At 45.6% G+C, this 20,566-nt stretch overlaps 1 protein-coding gene across 1 annotated transcript in view; it reads right to left on the bottom strand.

Moving 5' to 3' along the window:
• Positions 1-20,566, bottom strand: part of LOC112236426 (glutamate receptor ionotropic, NMDA 2D-like) — a 78,759-nt gene that overhangs the window by 26,666 nt on the left and 31,527 nt on the right. The window contains 4 exon segments of the mRNA XM_042306429.1: positions 1,617-1,742; positions 4,761-4,914; positions 10,250-10,415; positions 11,252-11,457. Of these exon segments, the coding sequence (XP_042162363.1) occupies positions 1,617-1,742; positions 4,761-4,914; positions 10,250-10,415; positions 11,252-11,457 (652 nt within the window).

Raw genomic sequence — 20,566 nt, 5'->3', positions numbered from 1 at the left:
TTTTATTTCCTGTTTTTATTTGATCAGACCTAGTATTGATTCCATGCTCTTTTTAAGATCCTATTGTGGATTTTCTATTTCTTTACCTTTAGTACTGAACACTGCATTGATGAGGAAGAGCTTTAAGGTAAGCATGTCACTGTACTGTTTACACCTGTTGTATACCGTGCACGTGACACATAAACTTTGATTTGATATAAGTAAATAATACCTTGCTGATTCCCTCTCAAGCACCTTCAATAAATATTGAACACCACCATTTTCAACACTGAGATGAAATCATACACTTAATTTCACCACTCATGGTCTAATATTCACCAAGATCAAACACTAGAACCCTTATTTTAAATGACAGGAAAGAGGGATGGGAGAGGTGAAGGGAATGTGTGAGAGGAGGACAGAGAGGTAAAATATGTACAGCGCAGCAGTCATGCTGTAAAAGTTTGGAGAGAGAGAGAGAGAGGTAGAGAGAGAGAGAGAGGGAGAGAGAAAGGGAGAGAAATAGAGGGAGAGAGAAAGGGAGAAAGAGGAAAATAGAGAGAGAGTGGGAGAGAGAGAGAAAGAGAGAGACCTAAGAGAGAGAGAGAAAGAGACCTAAGAGAGAGAAGGAGAGAGGGAGAGAGGGAGAGACCTAAGAGAGAGAAGGAGAGAGAGAGAGAGAGAGAAAGAGAGAGAGAGACCTAAGAGAGAGCAAGAGAGAGAGAGAGAGAGAGAAGGAGAGAGAGAGAGAAGGAGAGAGAGAGAGAGACCTAAGAGAGAGGAGAGAGAGAGAGAGAGAGAGAGAGCCAGAGAGAGAGAGAGAGAGACCTAAGAGAGAGAAGGAGAGAAGAGAGAGAGAGAGAGAGAGAGAGAGAGAAAGACCTAAGAGAGAGAAGGAGAGAGAGACCTAAGAGAAAGAGAGAGAGAGAGACCTAAGAGGGAGAAGAGAGAGAGAGAGAGAGAGAGAGAGCCAGAGAGAGAGAGAAGGAGAGAGAGACCTAAGAGGGAGAAGGAGAGAGAGAGAGAGAGAGCCAGAGAGAGAGAGAGAGAGACCTAAGAGAGAGAAGGAGGAGAGAGAGAGACAGAGAGAGAGAGAGAGAGACCTAAGAGGGAGAAGGAGAGAGAGAGAGACCTAAGAGAGAGAAGGAGAGAGAGAGAGAGAGAGAAGGAGAGAAAGAGAGAAGGAGAGAGAGCACGGAGGTATCGGACAGAGGCAGGAATCATACAGAATATGACAGCGGTGCAAACTGCACTGCTAAATAATAAATGTCTGCTTCAATATTAAACATATAGGGCTGCAATACAACATATGAGAGACAATATTGGTTTCCATCCACTGATACACACACTTTCATACCAATCAATGTTTCTGCAGTGATACTTGATTGACTGACCAACCAACATCAACAACAACAGCACAAACAAGGCATGGAAATGTCCTGTGGTGATGGACATGTACATCAGCCAAACACAGTGTAGGGAGGGTATTCTGGAATGTTCTGTCACATGATCTATGAGACACTGAACATATAGAACAACTGTATGGAATTGTGTATCCATTCAGTCACCTAGGAAACAACATGGCTTCCAAACTTGGACCCAGCATATCCTCTTTCTAATGGAACTCTGTCACTTACTCTTTCCGCTGGAAAGGCTGCGGTTGTAGCCGACTGGACTGAAGAACTCAAATATGAAGACGGTCACAGCCACCACGGTCAGGCACATGACGAACATCATCACCCACACCGCTGGACTGTAGGGCTCTGAGGGAGAGGAGAGGAGAGGAGAGGAACAAAGACATTCAGTATAAACACAACTTAGAACACTTTAACCTTTTTGGGATAGGGGGCAGCATTTTCACTTTTGGATGAATAGCGTGCCCAGAGTGAACTGCCTCCTACTCTGTCCCAGATGCTAATATATGCATATTATTATTAGTATTGGATAGAAAACACTCTGAAGTTTCTAAAACTGTTTGAATGATGTCTGTGAGTATAACAGAACTCATATGGCAGGTGAAAACCTGAGAAAAATCCTACCAGGAAGTAGAAATCTGAGGTTTGTAGTTTTTCAAAGCTTGGCCTACCGAATACACAGTGTCTATGGAGTCAAGTTGCACTTCCTACGGCTTGCACTAGATGTCAATTGTCTTTAGAAACTGGTTTGAGGATTCTACTATAAAGGAGGGGAGACCATGAGACCTGTTTGAGTCAATGGTCTGAGTGTCTCAGGCTCGTGACGCACACTCCCGACAGAGTTAGTTCTCGTTCCAGTGCTTTTCTTCAGACATAGGAATTCTCCGGTTGGAACATTATTGATGTTTTATGTTAAAAACATCCTAAAGATTGATTCCATACATCGTTTGACTTGTTTCTACGACCTGTAACGGAACTTTTCGAGTTTTTGTCTGGACGAAGTGCTCACGCCTCATGAAGTTGGATTACTGGGCTGAACACGCTAACAACAAGTGGATAATTGGACATAATTTATGGACTTTATGGAACTTTGTGGAACAAATCAGTCATTTATTGTCGAACTGGGATTCCTGGAAGTGCCTTCTGATGAAGATCACCAAAGGTAAGTGAATATTTATAGTGTTATTTCTAACTTCTGTTGACTTGAAAATGGCAGATATCTCTCTGGCTGAAATGGGCTCTGAGCGCCAATCTCAGATTATGCTTTTTCCGTAAAGTTTTTTTGAAATCTGACACAGCGGTTGCATTAATAAGGAGAAGTCTATCTTTAATTCTGTGAATAACACTTGTATCATTTATCAATGTTTATTATGAGTATTTCTGCAAAATCACCGGATGTTTTGGAATCAAAACATTACTGCACGTAACGTGCCAATGTAAACTGAGATTTTTGGATATAAATATGCACATCGAACAAAACATACATGTATTGTGTAACATGATGTCCTATGAGTGTCATCTGATGAAGATCATCAAAGGTTAGTGATTAATTTTATCTATATTTCTGCTTTTTGTCGAGGGGTACCGCTAGCGGAACGCATGCGCTATAAAGGTTAATAACTCTACCTACATGTACATATTACCTCAACTAACCTGTACCCCCTTAGAACACTTTAATAACTCTACCTACATGTACATATTACCTCAACTAACCTATACATCCTTAGAACACTTTACTAACTCTACCTACATGTACATATTACCTCAACTAACCTATACATCCTTAGAACACTTTAATAACTCTACCTACATGTACATATTACCTCAACTAACCTATACATCCTTAGAACACTTTAATAACTCTACCTACATGTACATATTACCTCAACTAACCTGTACCCCCTAAGAACACTTTACTAACTCTACCTACATGTACATATTACCTCAACTAACCTATACATCCTTAGAACACTTTACTAACTCTACCTACATGTACATATTACCTCAACTAACCTATACATCCTTAGAACACTTTAATAACTCTACCTACATGTACATATTACCTCAACTAACCTATACATTAGATTGGAATACTTTACTAACTCGACCTACATGTATATATTACCTCAACTAACCTATACATCCTTAGAACACTTTGCTAACTCTACCTACATGTATATATTACCTCAACTAACCTATACATCCTTAGAACACATTAATAACTCTACCTACATGTACATATTACCTCAACTAACCTATACATCCTTAGAACACATTAAAATAACTCTACCTACATGTACATATTACCTCAACTAACCTGTACCCCCTAAGAACACTTTAATAACTCTACCTACATGTACATATTACCTCAACTAACCTGTACCCCCTAAGAAGACTTTAATAACTCTACCTACATGTACATATTACCTCAACTAACCTGTACCCCCTAAGAACACTTTACTAACTCTACCTACACGTACATATTACCTCAACTAACCTATACATCCTTAGAACACTTTACTAACTCTACCTACATGTACATATTACCTCAACTAACCTGTACCCCCACACACCGATTCTATACCTTTACCCCCACACACTGACTCTGTACCTGTACCCCCACACACTGACTCTATACCTGTACCCCCACACACTGACTCTGTACCTGTACCCCCACACACTGACTCTGTACCTGTACCCCCACACACTGACTCTGTACCTGTACCCCTACACACTGACTCTGTACCTGTACCCCACACACTGACTCTGTACCTGTACCCCCACACACTGACTCTGTACCTGTACCCCCACACACTGACTCTGTACCTGTACCCCCACACGCTGACTCTATACCTGTACCCCCACACACTGACTCTGTACCTGTACCCCCACACACTGACTCTATACCTGTACCCCCACACACTGACTCTGTACCTGTACCCCCACACACTGACTCTGTACCTGTACCCCCACACGCTGACTCTATACCTGTACCCCCACACACTGACTCTGTACCTGTACCCCCACACACTGACTCTGTACCTGTACCCCCACACACTGACTCTGTACCTGTACCCCCACACACTGACTCTGTACCTGTACCCCCACACGCTGACTCTATACCTGTACCCCCACACACTGACTCTGTACCTGTACCCCACACACTGACTCTGTACCTGTACCCCTACACACTGACTCTATACCTATACCCCCACACACTGACTCTATACCTGTACCCCCACACGCTGACTCTATACCTGTACCCCCACATGCTGACTCTATACCTGTACCCCCACACACTGACTCTGTACTTGTACCCCCACACACTGACTCTCAACCTCATCAGTCATCAGTTCCTTCACTCACCCAGGAAGGCAGAGGGTGAGACGGTTCCGTTGCTACGGGAGACCATGACGCTGATGCCCGTCTCCACGAAGGGGACGGAAAAGTCCACGACCTCTGACCTCTCCTCGTTGATGGTGAGGGATCCGATGGCCATATCTGCTCGCTGTCCCACCACCTGATGGACGGGAGGAAAAACTACAGTCAGAGAGATAGAGGAGCACACTGCCTTTTAACACATTATTATAGGATACACTACATTCAGAGAGATAGATGGGTACACTGGCCTTATAACACATTATTATAGGATAAACTATAGTCAGAGAGATAGAGGAGTACACTGGCCTTATAACACATTATTATAGGATAAACTACATTCAGAGAGATAGAGGAGCACACTGGCCTTATAACACATTATTATAGGATAAACTACAGTCAGAGAGATAGAGGAGTACACTGGCCTTATAACACATTATTATAGGATAAACTACAGTCAGAGAGATAGAGGGGTACACTGGCCTTATAACACATTATTATAGGATAAACTACAGTCAGAGAGATAGAGGAGTACACTGGCCTTATAACACATTATTATAGGATAAACTACATTCAGAGAGATAGAGGGGTACACTGGCCTTATAACACATTATTATAGGATAAACTACAGTCAGAGCGATAGAGGGGTACACTGGCCTTATAACACATTATTATAGGATAAACTACAGTCAGAGAGATAGAGGAGCACACTGGCCTTATAACACATTATTATAGAATAAACTACAGTCAGAGAGATAGAGGGGTACACTGGCCTTATAACACATTATTATAGGATAAACTACAGTCAGAGAGATAGAGGAGCACACTGGCCTTATAACACATTATTATAGGATAAACTGCAGTCAGAGAGATAGAGGAGCACACTGGCCTTATAACACATTATTATAGGATAAACTACAGTCAGAGAGATAGAGGAGCACACTGGCCTTATAACACATTATTATAGGATAAACTACAGTCAGAGAGATAGAGGAGCACACTGGTCTTATAACACATTATTATAGGATAAACTAATGTCAGAGAGATAGAGGAGCACACTGGCCTTATAACACATTATTATAGGATAAACTACAGTCAGAGAGATAGAGGAGCACACTGGCCTTATAACACATTATTATAGGATAAACTACAGTCAGAGCGATAGAGGGGTACACTGGCCTTATAACACATTATTATAGGATAAACTACAGTCAGAGAGATAGAGGAGCACACTGGCCTTATAACACATTATTATAGGATAAACTACATTCAGAGAGATAGAGGAGCACACTGGCCTTATAACACATTATTATAGGATAAACTACAGTCAGAGAGATAGAGGAGTACACTGCCACATAACACATTATTATAGGATAAACTACAGTCAGAGAGATAGAGGGGTACACTGGCCTTATAACACATTATTATAGGATAAACTACATTCAGAGAAATAGAGGGGTACACTGGCCTTATAACACATTATTATAGGATAAACTACAGTCAGAGAGATAGAGGGGTACACTGGCCTTTTAACACATTATTATAGGATAAACTACATTCAGAGAGATAGAGGGGTACACTGGCCTTATAACACATTATTATAGGATAAACTACAGTCAGAGAGATAGAGGAGCACACTGGCCTTATAACACATTATTATAGGATAAACTACAGTCAGAGAGATAGAGGAGCACACTGGCCTTTTAACACATTATTATAGGATAAACTACAGTCAGAGAGATAGAGGAGCACACTGGCCTTTTAACACATTATTATAGGATAAACTACAGTCAGAGAGATAGAGGGGTACACTGGCCTTATAACACATTATTATAGGATAAACTACATTCAGAGAGATAGAGGGGTACACTGGCCTTATAACACATTATTATAGGATAAACTACAGTCAGAGAGATAGAGGGGTACACTGGCCTTATAACACATTATTATAGGATAAACTACAGTCAGAGCGATAGAGGAGCACACTGGCCTTATAATACATTATTATAGGATAAACTACAGTCAGAGAGATAGAGGAGCACACTGGCCTTATAACACATTATTATAGGATAAACTACAGTCAGAGAGATTGAGGAGCACACTGGCCTTATAACACATTATTATAGGATAAACTACAGTCAGAGAGATAGATGGGTACACTGGCCTTTTAACACATTATTATAGGATAAACTACAGTCAGAGAGATAGAGGAGTACACTGGCCTTATAACACATTATTATAGGATAAACTACAGTCAGAGAGATAGAGGGGTACACTGGCCTTATAACACATTATTATAGGATAAACTACAGTCAGAGAGATAGAGGAGTACACTGGCCTTATAACACATTATTATAGGATAAACTACATTCAGAGAGATAGAGGGGTACACTGGCCTTATAAAACATTATTATAGGATAAACTACAGTCAGAGCGATAGAGGGGTACACTGGCCTTATAACACATTATTATAGGATAAACTACAGTCAGAGAGATAGAGGAGCACACTGGCCTTATAACACATTATTATAGAATAAACTACAGTCAGAGAGATAGAGGGGTACACTGGCCTTATAACACATTATTATAGGATAAACTACAGTCAGAGAGATAGAGGAGCACACTGGCCTTATAACACATTATTATAGGATAAACTGCAGTCAGAGAGATAGAGGAGCACACTGGCCTTATAACACATTATTATAGGATAAACTACAGTCAGAGAGATAGAGGAGCACACTGGCCTTATAACACATTATTATAGGATAAACTACAGTCAGAGAGATAGAGGAGCACACTGGTCTTATAACACATTATTATAGGATAAACTAATGTCAGAGAGATAGAGGAGCACACTGGCCTTATAACACATTATTATAGGATAAACTACAGTCAGAGAGATAGAGGAGCACACTGGCCTTATAACACATTATTATAGGATAAACTACAGTCAGAGCGATAGAGGGGTACACTGGCCTTATAACACATTATTATAGGATAAACTACAGTCAGAGAGATAGAGGAGCACACTGGCCTTATAACACATTATTATAGGATAAACTACAGTCAGAGAGATAGATGGGCACACTGGCCTTATAACACATTATTATAGGATAAACTACAGTCAGAGAGATAGAGGAGCACACAGGCCTTATAACACATTATTATAGGATAAACTACAGTCAGAGAGATAGAGGGGCACACTGGCCTCAAAACACACTATTATAACACAGGTATAAAAACAACGCCTATCCCCTTTCGCCTCGTCCATACACCTATAACAGGGTTCCCCAACTCGCGGCCCGCAGCCCGAATTTGGCCCGCGTGTGGTTTTATTTGGTCCCCCAAGTCAACAAATGATTTGTAATTCTGTTACTGCCCCCCGACCATCCGCTCAAGAACAAATCAACCCGAGGCTGAATATAGTTGATGATCCCTGACCTTTAACCTGTCTGACCCTAGATATGGGTTAGCACCTTATGTAGTCTGCTGAATGGGCTACAACACAGTGTAAACACCAGCCACGTGTCTCCTGCTACGCATCTCTTCATCACACAAAGTGAGTTATCCCCCCCCCTCCCCCATATAAATCAAAAACTGCTGTGTCGGCTGATTGAATAAGTGACATGTTAATCTACGTTAGACACGGCACCTTCTCATTTCAGAGTTTATCAGCAGAAAAGGGTGAGCGAGCAGCAATGCAACACACACTCCCCTGTTCAAGTCTCTGGATTAGCTACCTGATCAAAGAACGGCAGGCTTTGAAACATCTGATCAAAAGACAGAAACTAGCCTGAGAAAATAAAACACACTTCACCATTTGCATGTGAATATAGGTGGATAGACACCATTGGCCCTGGTTCAAGTCATAAAGATGGCAGATAAAGAATAAGTAGAGTAGGGAGTGAGATTGTTTCTGCTGCCATGACAACCAGGCTGTACCAGCGTTCCCCGTGGGACCTGAGGAGGTGCAGCGGGACACTTCCACCAAAAATCACCCCCCTGCCCCACTCGCTCACAGTGTGTGTGTGTGTATGTGCATGTGTGTGTGCTGGTTTGTGTGTGTGTGTATGTGTGTGTGTGCCGGTATGGTATGCGTGTGTGTGTGTGTGTGTGTGTGTGTGTGTGTGTGTGTGTGTGTGTGTGTGTGTGTGTGTGTGTGTGTGTGTGTCTGCGCGTGTTAGTGTGTGTGTGTGTGTGTGTGTGTGTGTGTGTGTGTGTGTGTGTGTGTGTGTGTGTGTGTGTGTGTGCGCAGGACACGTTCCCGGTGTCTGTGACTGTGACCATGTGTCAGTCTGTGTCTATGAGGAAGACAAAGGGCGAAGAGAAAGAGAAGAAACATTGTTTGTATGTTTGTGTGCACATGCTTGTCAATGTTGCGTGCAGCCGTGCTTCAGTGTGTTCTGTGTGTCACTAAATCACTCTGGATAAGAGCGCCTGCAAAATGAATCAAATGTAAGTGTGGGTAAGTCGTGCCTGTGTGTGTGTGTGTGTGTGTGTGTGTGTGTGTGTGTGTGTGTGTGTGTGTGTGTGTCTACTAAACAATGTATGTCTGTGACTGCTGTGGTTAAGAGCCCATAACTCTGTCTGCGACTGATGTGACACCCAGTGTTTAACTGGTTGCCCCGGAGGCAGCAGCATAGGCCAGGGAACGCTTGAACATACACAGCCAACAAACACAAACACACACACACACACACACAGCAACACACACACACACACACACACACATGCACACACACTAAGTTATGCTACAGCAATCGACACACACACTGAGGAACAACACAAAAACATGCGCAGTGCTACACACACGTACATTCTCATGCTGAGCTATAGTCGTACAACAGTGAAACACACAGAAACAGCAAGCCTGACCTTCCAACCAGGAAGAAATACCACCTTACGAGGTCCTTAACTTCCATAAATCATGACCTCTGAACCAGAGGGCCTCAGTCATGTGACCTCACTGTAATCCATCAATCATCAGCCATCCAATCAATCAAATGTTATTTGTAATGGCAGCATGCAGTGTGCCAGGTCTCAGTGCTCCTCTCCTCTCTGGCGACAGCTGTCTCAGTGCTCCTCTCCTCTCTGGCGACAGCTGTCTCAGTGCTCCTCTCCTCTCTGGCGACAGCTGTCTCAGTGCTCCTCTCCTCTCTGGCGACAGCTGTCTCAGTGCTCCTCTCTGGCGACAGCTGTCTCAGTGCTCCTCTCCTCTCTGGCGACAGCTGTCTCAGTGCTCCTCTCCTCTCTGGCGACAGCTGTCTCAGTGCTCCTCTCCTCTCTGGTGACAGCTGTCTCAGTGCTCCTCTCCTCTCTGGCGACAGCTGTCTCAGTGCTCCTCTCCTCTCTGGCGACAGCTGCTGTGGAAAGTAGCTTTGACCTTTTCCCAACAACTATTATGGTTAAGAAGAATGACGTACTGTAGCCTACCAATGTCTAATCAATGTCTAATCAATCATTCATGTTTTACTGACCTCTCCAATCATGCCGTTCCACACTCCATCAATCTTCTTCCCGTGCTTTCCATTGGTCACCAGGTAGAGGTCATAGGTGAAACCCACGATTTTGGCCAATCGTTTGAGGATGTCGATGCAGAAGCCCTTACAGCACTGTTTCTTTGGGGGATCCTGGACAGGAATACTGGAGGAAGGAAGAGGGAGACGAGGTGCAGGAGAGAGAGAGAGAGAGAGAGAGGGTGAGTGAGAGGGTGAGTGAGTGAGTGAGTGAGTGAGTGAGTGAGTGAGTGAGTGAGTGAGTGAGTGAGTGAGTGAGTGAGTGAGTGAGTGAGTGAGTGAGTGAGTGAGAGAGTTAGAGAGAGAGAATATATAACATTTAAAAGATGTTATATTTAAGACAAAGAATGTATCTCTTCCTCAGTCAGGGTCACACTCCATACAGGAAATCACAGTTATGGATTATGCCTTTAAGTGAGAGTCAAATTGTGCTGCCACATGATAATTGTTCTCATCCTTCCTAGAGGTGGTGAACCGTGATGTGTGGACCTCTACTGCAGCTCTATTGTGTTTGTGTCCAATTCAACCCCCATATATCTTCAACTGAATCACATATAACCCTATCTACCATCTGGGCTCACACTCACCACTACATGATTGCGAAGGATGAGAGGTAATGTGGAGAGTGGAGGGTTAATATGGGATTTGTTTGTGTTCAATACACCATGAAAGTGATTATGTCATATGTTGACACCACGTGATCATTACACTGGAGACACATGATATTATGAAGGTTGATCTGTGAAAAACGACAGTTCCATTTTGCTGATGTGTTTGGCTCCAGGGGGGTCTTGTTGCCACTGTACTGTATGTGTGTCACTAGGGGATGATCCGTATTTTACTATGTCCTCCAAGACGCTGGACAGTCCCCTGATGAAGTGTCCCGGGTTAAGGAATGTATTTTATTGTGTATTGGACAGGAACATAATTGTCTAATTTGACCCATCACCCCTGCCTTCTGACCTGGCGTTCAGGGGTCGTCGGCAGGGTACAGAGTCTCTGATGCAGGTGTTGGAGGCGGCGTCAGCCAGCTCCACGATGACAAACGGACGTTCCTCCAGAGTGACCACGCGCAGGTGCTGGGCGCCATCAGGCGGTTGGAGGAATGGACCGTAACGCGACCACGCTGGATAAACCAAATCCAACTTACCGTTCTCCCACATCCCTACCTGGGGAAAGAGAAGGAGTGGGTTAGACAGGATACACACAAACACACTCCCATCAACCAACTCCTGTCACATCAGTCACAGCTTTCCTGTTTGCATGTTATTTTGGCATTAATTCGTGTCACATATCAGTTTGCAAACAATGCAAAAAAATATATATATATTATTGAGTTAATAAAGTCGCATACGAACATGGTCTCTTTTTTGTTTTCTTCAGTAAGTCAGCTTCAAAATGCAGGTGTTTCAGCCTGGCTCAGTGCTCTCTGTGGTGGTGGGGCTAGCCAGCAGAAAATACGGAGCGTTGTGCCGTGATTGGCTCAGTGTTCTGTCACTCATAGGAACACTAAGTCACCGCCATGTCTAGAGATAGAAAATTCTAGCCCCTGGGTGCTGCCATAGAGTTACATTAGAAGTGCCCATCCAAGAAGGCTCAGGGTCATTGGCCACAGATAAAAGGACGTCAAATCACGTTATATGTACAGTAGCTTTGATTGGACTGATCATGTCAACATCATACTTTCCAAATCTTAGGTAGCAGTTATCATCATGAATCACGTGGACAATCTACTGGAAAATCCTTTCTTCCAGTTCCCAGTTGTTTTGAAAGCATCCAGAGAATGACAGACTTTGATGACATATGTGGACGACAAAATTTGCCCACGTTGGGCAACCACCTTCCTGAACACAGCACAACAAGGTGAATCCAAAAATGTATTGTATGCTGCTGCATAAATGATGTAATATGCCAGGGTGTCACGCCCTGGTCGAAGTATTTTGTGTTTATCTTCATGTATTTGGTCAGGCCAGGGTGTGGCATGGGTTTTTGTATGTGGTGTGTATGTATTGGGATTGTAGCTAGTGGGGTGTTCTAGTTAAGTCTATGGCTGTCTGAAGTGGTTCTCAATCAGAGGCAGGTGTTTATCGTTGTCTCTGATTGGGAACCATATTTAGGCAGCCATATTCTTTGAGTTTTTCGTGGGTGATTGTCCTTAGTGTCCTTGTTCCTGTCTCTGTGTTTTCACCAGATAGGGCTGTTTCGGTTTTCGTTACGTTTCCACGTTTGTTGTTTTTTGTAGTTTTTGTATTGATTTGTGTTTTACGTTTGTTGATTAAACATGGATCGCAATCTACACGCCGCATTTTGGTCCGACTCTCCTTCACCAAAAGAGAACCGTTACAGAATCACCCACCGCAACAGGACCAAGTGGCGTGGTAACAGGCAACAGCAGCAGCAGGAGCAGCGCGACAAGAATTTCTGGACTTGGGAGGAAATCCTCGACGGGAGATGACCCTGGGCTAAACCAGGGGAGTGTAGCCGCCCCAAGGTGCAGCGAGAGAAGGACTGGACATGGGAGGACGAACTGGACGGTGAAGGACCCTGGGCTCAGCCTGGAGAATATCGCCGCCCCAAGGAAGAACTGGAGGCGGCGAAAGCGGAGAGGCGCTGGTATGAGGAGGCAGCACGGCGACGCGGATGGAAGCCTGAGAGTCAGCCCCAAAAATGTCTTGCCATGAAGCCGGCTCTACGCATCTGGTCCACAGTGCGTCTCCTTGGGCCGGCTTACATGGCACCAGCCTTGCGCTCGGTGTCTCCGGTTCGCCTGCATAGCCCAGTGCGGGCTATTCCACCTCGCCGCACTGGCAGGGCGACCGAGAGCATTCAACTGGGTAAGGTTGGGCAGGCTCGGTGCTCAAGAGCTCCAGTGCGCCTGCACGGTCCAGTACCACCAGTACCAGCACCACGCATCAGGCCTACAGTGCGCCTCGCCTCTCCAGCGCTGTCGGAGCCTTTCTCCTCTCCTGCGCTGCCGGAGTCTCCCGCCTGTTCAGCGCAGCCAGAGCCTTCCTCCTCTACAGCGCTGCTGGAGTTTCCTGCCTGTTCAGCGCAGCCAGAGCTGCCAGCCTGCATGGAGCAGCCAGAGATGCCAGTCTACATGGAGCAGCCAGAGCTGTCAGTCTGCATGAAGCAGCCAGAGCTGCCAGTCTGCATGAAGCAGCCAGAGCTGTCAGTCTGCATGGAGCAGCCAGAGCTGCCAGTCTGGATGAAGCAGCCAGAGATGTCAGTCTGCATGGAGCAGCCAGAGCTGTCAGTCTGCATGAAGCAGCCAGAGCTGTCAGTCTGCATGGAGCAGCCAGAGCTGTCAGTCTGCAAGGAGCTGCCAGTCTGCAAGGAGCTGCCAGTCTGCAAGGAGCTGTCAGTCTGCAAGGAGCTGCCAGTCTGCAAGGAGCTGCCAGTCTGCAAGGAGCTGCCAGTCTGCAGGGAGCTGTCAGTCTGCAAGGAGCTGTCATTCTGCATGGAGCAGCCAGAGCTGTCAGTCTGCAAGGAGCTGCCAGTCTGCAAGGAGCTGCCAGTCTGCAAGGAGCTGCCAGTCTGCAAGGAGCTGCCAGTCTGCAAGGAGCTGCCAGTCTGCAGGGAGCTGTCAGTCTGCAAGGAGCTGTCAGTCTGCAAGGAGCTGTCAGTCTGTAAGGAGCTGTCAGTCCGCAAGGAGCTGCCAGTCTGCACGGAGCCGCCAGAGCTGCCAGTCTGTAAGAAGCCGCCAGAGCTGTCAGCCTACATGGAGCAGCCAGAGCCGCCAGTCAGCGTGGAGCAGCCAGAGCCGCCAGTCAGCATGGAGCAGCCAGATCTTTCAGTCTGCCAGGATCCACCAGTCAGCCAGACTCTTCCAGATCTGCCAGTCAGCCAGACCCTTCCAGATCTGCCAGTCAGCCAGACTCTTCCAGATCTGCCAGTCAACCAGACTCTTCCAGATCTGCTAGTCAACCAGACTTTTCCAGATCTGCTAGTCAACCAGACTCTTCCAGATCTGCTAGTCAACCAGACTCTTCCAGATCTGCTAGTCAACCAGACTCTTCCAGATCTGCTAGTCAACCAGACTCTTCCAGATCTGCCAGTCAACCAGACTCTTCCAGATCCGCCAGTCAGCCGGGATCTGCCAGAACTGCCAGTCGGCCAGGATCTGCCAGTCGGCCAGGATCCGCCAGTCAGCCAGGATCCGCCAGTCAGCCAGGATCCGCCAGTCAGCCAGGATCCGCCAGATCCGCCAGTCAGCCAGGATCCGCCAGTCAGCCGGGATCCGCCAGTCAGCCGGGATCTGCCAGTCAGCCGAGATCTGCCAGTCTGCCAGGATCTGCCGAAACCACCAGCCAGCCAGGATCTGGTAGATCCATCAACCTGCCTGAGCTACCTCTCACTCCTGAGCTTCCTCTCACTCCTGAGCTTCCTCTCACTCCTGAGCTTCCTCTCACTCCCGAGCTTCCCCTCAGTCCCGAGCTGCCTCAGTCCCGAGCTGCCCCTCAGTCCAAATCTGCTCCTCAGTCCAGTGGGGTTCTGGGTGAGGACTACTAGGCCATGGTCGGCGGCGAGGGTGGACTATCCAAGGATGCGAGGAGAGGGGACTAAGACATTGATTGAGTGGGGTCCACGTCCCGTGCCGGAGCCGCCACCATGGACAGACGCCCACCCGAACCCTCCCTATTGTTTTGAGGTGCGTTCTGTCATGCCCTGGTCGAGGTATTTTGTGTTTATCTTCATGTATTTGGTCAGGCCAGGGTGTGGCATGGGTTTTTGTATGTGGTGTGTATGTATTGGGATTGTAGCTAGTGGGGTGTTCTAGTTAAGTCTATGGCTGTCTGAAGTGGTTCTCAATCAGAGGCAGGTGTTTATCGTTGTCTCTGATTGGGAACCATATTTAGGCAGCCATATTCTTTGAGTTTTTCGTGGGTGATTGTCCTTAGTGTCCTTGTTCCTGTCTCTGTGTTTTCACCAGATAGGGCTGTTTCGGTTTTCGTTACGTTTCCACGTTTGTTGTTTTTTGTAGTTTTTGTATTGATTCGTGTTTTACGTTTGTTGATTAAACATGGATCGCAATCTACACGCCGCATTTTGGTCCGACTCTCCTTTACCAAAAGAGAACCGTTACACAGGGAGATATGTACACTGTAGCTAAGAAAGTAATACTAAGTGTATGTTGTGTAGTAAGTTGTTACTAGTCCATGTGCCTCACCCTAATAATTTGGTCTATTTTGACCTATTAATTTCACCTACTGTTTTGACTTGGTGGTGCATATCTAGCCTATAACCTGTTTAGGCTAGATAATCATTGAATATTGTAAGAGCTATCCTACGGTTCTGACTTGGTGTACAGGGAGAACACTGTAAGTACGGCCCATGTTCTGAATTCTGTTGTTGTACATTTCAAAAGTGCTGAACAAATAGTTATATTGACTACGTCCATCCTAGCTCGCTCATTAATGTTTGAATCAAAATTACGCATTGCCTCTTATCTGCTTGTCGTCCGCTTATGCCATAGTTTGTACTGTACATCTCAAAAAAATATCAGCAATATTTTTTTTAAAGGCAGTAAATGAGGCTGAATGAACTGTTTCGCTGCCAGACAAGGCTCCGCTGATTGCCAGGTGTAGCAGTGGTAAGATGTTGGGTCTCTGCTGTTGGAACTCTACTGTTGGGGCAGCTTTATGTCGGCCCTTTCAGTTTGTGGGCACCGTTTGTCACCGTTATAGTGCAATTCATGTATTGTTCAGTGTTGTGTTGTGTAGTGGCTTTGCTGGCATGCATCCCACATTACATCTTTCCCCCACCAAGATTTGCATACTAAAATGGCCAGTGAGATCAGCCATCCAGTTTATTATATTGTACGGTACTATATGTGAACCAGTGAGTAAAGAAATAACAGGTCTGACAGCGTTTCAACCACATCCCCCTCAGACGAAACCTACAGTCAACGGACAGTCAACGGACAGTCAACAGACAGTCAACAGACAGGAAGAGAATATTCAGACCCAGGATTCTCTCAAACGAAAACACACACACACGCATGCACACACACACCAACCAACCAACCAAACCAGGGGTATTGAGATAGCGGTAATCCACACACTGCCATAAAGAGTTATTCCAATTTAAGCAACGGGAGACACATAAAGAAGACCTCACACTAGAACTGAACAACAGTGTTCCCCTTCAGACTGAGGTCTTTCAACAGATCTAAAGTCTTCGTCTTGCCACTATTGAGTGCAGTGATCTGGAAAAGGAGTACTGTAGCCTGGGATTGAATATAGTGTACCAAGCTGATGTTCTGACTGAATAACTTTAACTACATAAACCAGCCACTAGATCAGCTGCAGGACAAATGTATAAAGATTAAGATTGAGTTCAATAGGAGAAAACAATTAAATGTCCACAAAACCTATATGCTCCCAAGACAAACTGTTCCGTGAAGGTGTACATAAAGAAAACATTCAAACCAAAGATGCTGTCGAAAATAAAATATGATTTTAAAGGAAAAAAGGGCTGAACGATGTTCAGCAACGTTCAAAACCCCTTGTGCAGTGTTTCTTTAGTAGAAACAAGCTGTGTCAGCGCTTTGTTGTTTGTTGATAATGTAAACAATGTTCAGTACCATAGTGAATGCTGCTGTGCTAGCCTAGAGAGCAGTGTTGCTCCTACAAAGGACAGGAGAGCAGTGTTAGTGCTGTGCTAGCCAAGAGAGCAGTGTTGCTCCCACAGAGGACACGAGAGCAGTGTTAGTGCTGTGCTAGCCTAGAGAGCAGTGTTGCTCCTACAAAGGACACGAGAGCAGTGTTAGTGCTGTGCTAGCCTAGAGAGCAGTGTTGCTCCTACAAAGGACACGAGAGCAGTGTTAGTGCTGTGCTAGCCTAGAGAGCAGTGTTGCTCCTACAAAGGACAGGAGAGCAGTGTTAGTGCTGTGCTAGCCAAGAGAGCAGTGTTGCTCCTACAAAGGACAGGAGAGCAGTGTTAGTGCTGTGCTAGCCAAGAGAGCAGTGTTGCTCCCACAGAGGACACGAGAGCAGTGTTAGTGCTGTGCTAGCCTAGAGAGCAGTGTTGCTCCTACAAAGGACACGAGAGCAGTGTTAGTGCTGTGCTAGCCTAGAGAGCAGTGTTGCTCCTACAAAGGACAGGAGAGCAGTGTTAGTGCTGTGCTAGCCAAGAGAGCAGTGTTGCTCCCACAGAGGACACGAGAGCAGTGTTAGTGCTGTGCTAGCCTAGAGAGCAGTGTTGCTCCTACAGAGGACAGGAGAGCAGTGTTAGTGCTGTGCTAGCCAAGAGAGCAGTGTTGCTCCCACAGAGGACACGAGAGCAGTGTTAGTGCTGTGCTAGCCTAGAGAGCAGTGTTGCTCCTACAGAGGACAGGAGAGCAGTGTTAGTGCTGAGTAATGTTTAGCAGTGTTGCTCCTACAGAGGACAGGAGAGCAGTGTTAGTGCTGAGTAATGTTTAGCAGTGTTGCTCCTACAGAGGACAGGAGAGCAGTGTTAGTGCTGAGTAATGTTTAGCAGTGTTGCTCCTACAGAGGACAGGAGAGCAGTGTTAGTGCTGAGTAATGTTTAGCAGTGTTGCTCCTACAGAGGACAGGAGAGCAGTGTTAGTGCTGAGTAATGTTTAGCAGTGTTGCTCCTACAGAGGACAGGAGAGCAGTGTTAGTGCTGGGTAATGTTTAGCAGTGTTGCTCCTACGGAGGACAGGAGAGCAGTGTTAGTGCTGGGTAATGTTTAGCAGTGTTGCTCCTACAGAGGACAGGAGAGCAGTGTTAGTGCTGGGTAATGTTTAGCAGTGTTGCTCCTACAGAGGACAGGAGAGCAGTGTTAGTGCTGAGTAATGTTTAGCAGTGTTGCTCCTACAGACAGGAGAGCAGTGTTAGTGCTGGGTAATGTTTAGCAGTGTTGCTCCTACAGAGGACAGGAGAGCAGTGATAGTGCTGGGTAATGTTTAGCAGTGTTGCTCCTACAGAGGACAGGAGAGCAGTGTTAGTGCTGGGTAATGTTTAGCAGTGTTGCTCCTACAGAGGACAGGAGAGCGGTGTTTGTGCTGGGTAATGTTTAGCAGTGTTGCTCCTACAGAGGACAGGAGAGCAGTGTTAGTGCTGGGTAATGTTTAGCAGTGTTCTGCAGTGTTTCTGTGTTCTAAGCCAGAGCTGGGTGCTCCCCTCCCAGGTGCTAGGTAATGGTGCAGTTATTGTAAAGAGAACATTAAATATTCAGTGAGAGCCAACAGCATGGATGTGCAGAATAGGCATATAGAGGTGTCTTATCCGCTTTGTGTGTGTATGTGTTTTTAGGAATATACGGGTGTGTATGTGTGTGTGTGAGTGGTGTGTGTGTATATGTGTATGTGTGGTGTGTGTATGTGTTTGTGTTTTTGTGGTGTTGTGTATGCGTGTGTGTGGTGTGTGTGTGTGTGTGTGAGTGGTGTGTGTGTATATGTGTATGTGTGTGTGTGTGAGTGGTGTGTGTGTATATGTGTATGTGTGGTGTGTGTTTATGTGTGTGTGTGTGTGTGTGTGTGTGTGTGTGTGTGTGTGTGTGTGTGTGTGTGTGTGTGTGTGTGTGTGTGTGTGTGTGTGTGTGTGTGTATGGTGTGTGTGTATGTGTATGTGTGAGTGGTGTGTGTGTGTGTGTATATGTGTATGTGTGGTGTGTGTATGTGTTTGTGTTGTGTGTGTGTGTGTGTGTGTGTGTGTGTGTGTGTGTGTATGTGTGTGTCTTCTCCTGGGTTTGCTCTAAGACTGAGGGCAGTGCAGAGCTCCTAATTGAAAGGGTTTCAAAGGAAATGGCAGAAGTCAGCATGTTACAACACGCTGAAACTGGACTCTGGTGGACTGTTACAATCAGCAGGAGGCTGAGATCCACCACTGTGTGTGTGTGTGTGTGTGTGTGTGTGTGTGTGTGTGTGTGTGTGTGTGTGTGTGTGTGTGTGTGTGTGTGTGTGTGTGTGTGTGTGTGTGTGTGTGTGTGTGTGTGTGTGTGTGTGTGTGTGGCGGAATGTAGATGTTTGTGATGGAAGACGGTGTGTGTGTTTAACAAAGAGCATTCTGAGCGTCTCCCTCCTCACTGATAGTGACAGCGGTAAAACCCTGCAGTATTAAACAGAAAACAGCACATCTCCAACAGGTGACAGGGGCTGGTATTATGGGTTTCTGAACAAAACACAGCTTTATAAAATATGCATGACATGTCAGGAGCGATGTAGTGGGCTACGCATACACACACACAAACACACAAACCCCACGGCACAGCGCAGCTACGCTAGCTCCAGGAGCCAGATGCTAATGAGGCAAAGCAGTAAGTGTCATGTCAGGCTAGTTGTCTTTAATGTTCTCTCACGTCCTGCTCAGGTGTTTTCCTTCTAACATCACACACAGGCCACGGCTCAACACGCTGTTGTCTGCCCTTTAAACGAGCCCAACCTACCAACCAACCAATCAGCCATCCAACCAACCAACCAGGGAGGAGAACAGAGAGGCTGTAGGACAGATGTAGGTTTGCATCAATACATGTAGACTACATTGTTATTTAGCTCCTGTCTGCTGAGCAGCTGGAAGCTTGATGTACCTATGGAAACCTGTCATGGTTAACACCTCTAATATAGGTTGAGGTTAGATGTACCTATGGAAACCTGTCATGGTTAACACCTCTAATATAGGTTGAGGCTAGATGTACCTATGGAGTCCTGTCATGGCTAACACCTCTAATATAGGTTGAGGCTAGATGTACCTATGGAGTCCTGTCATGGTTAACACCTCTAATATAGGTTGAGGTTAGATGTACCTATGGAGTCCTGTCATGGTTAACACCTCTAATATAGGTTGAGGCTAGATGTACCTATGGAGTCCTGTCATGGTTAACACCTCTAATATAGGTTGAGGTTAGATGTACCTATGGAGTCCTGTCATGGTTAACACCTCTAATATAGGTTGAGGTTAGATGTACCTATGGAGTCCTGTCATGGCTAACACCTCTAATATAGGTTGAGGCTATATGTACCTATGGAGTCCTGTCATGGCTAACACCTCTAATATAGGTTGAGGCTAGATGTACCTATGGAATCCTGTCATGGCTAACACCTCTAATATAGATGGAGGTGTGCAACACACTCACACTAATTACCTACTGAACATACTTGTTTATTAGCAGGCACTGAGGCAAGCAGCACCAGACAGACAGACATACAGACAGACAGACACAGTCTCCAGGAGCTGGGATCTGCTGCCATTTAAATGAGAATAAGCAACGACACAATGACCCAACAACCAGACTAGAGCAGCTCCTACTGTAAAGCCTGCGTTTGAAGGTTTT

The sequence above is a fragment of the Oncorhynchus tshawytscha genome, linkage group LG03, assembly GCF_018296145.1.
Source record: "Oncorhynchus tshawytscha isolate Ot180627B linkage group LG03, Otsh_v2.0, whole genome shotgun sequence".
Lineage (NCBI taxonomy): Eukaryota > Metazoa > Chordata > Actinopteri > Salmoniformes > Salmonidae > Oncorhynchus > Oncorhynchus tshawytscha.
Note: the sequence above shows the minus strand (reverse complement) of the source record. Positions and strands in the feature narration are given on the sequence as shown.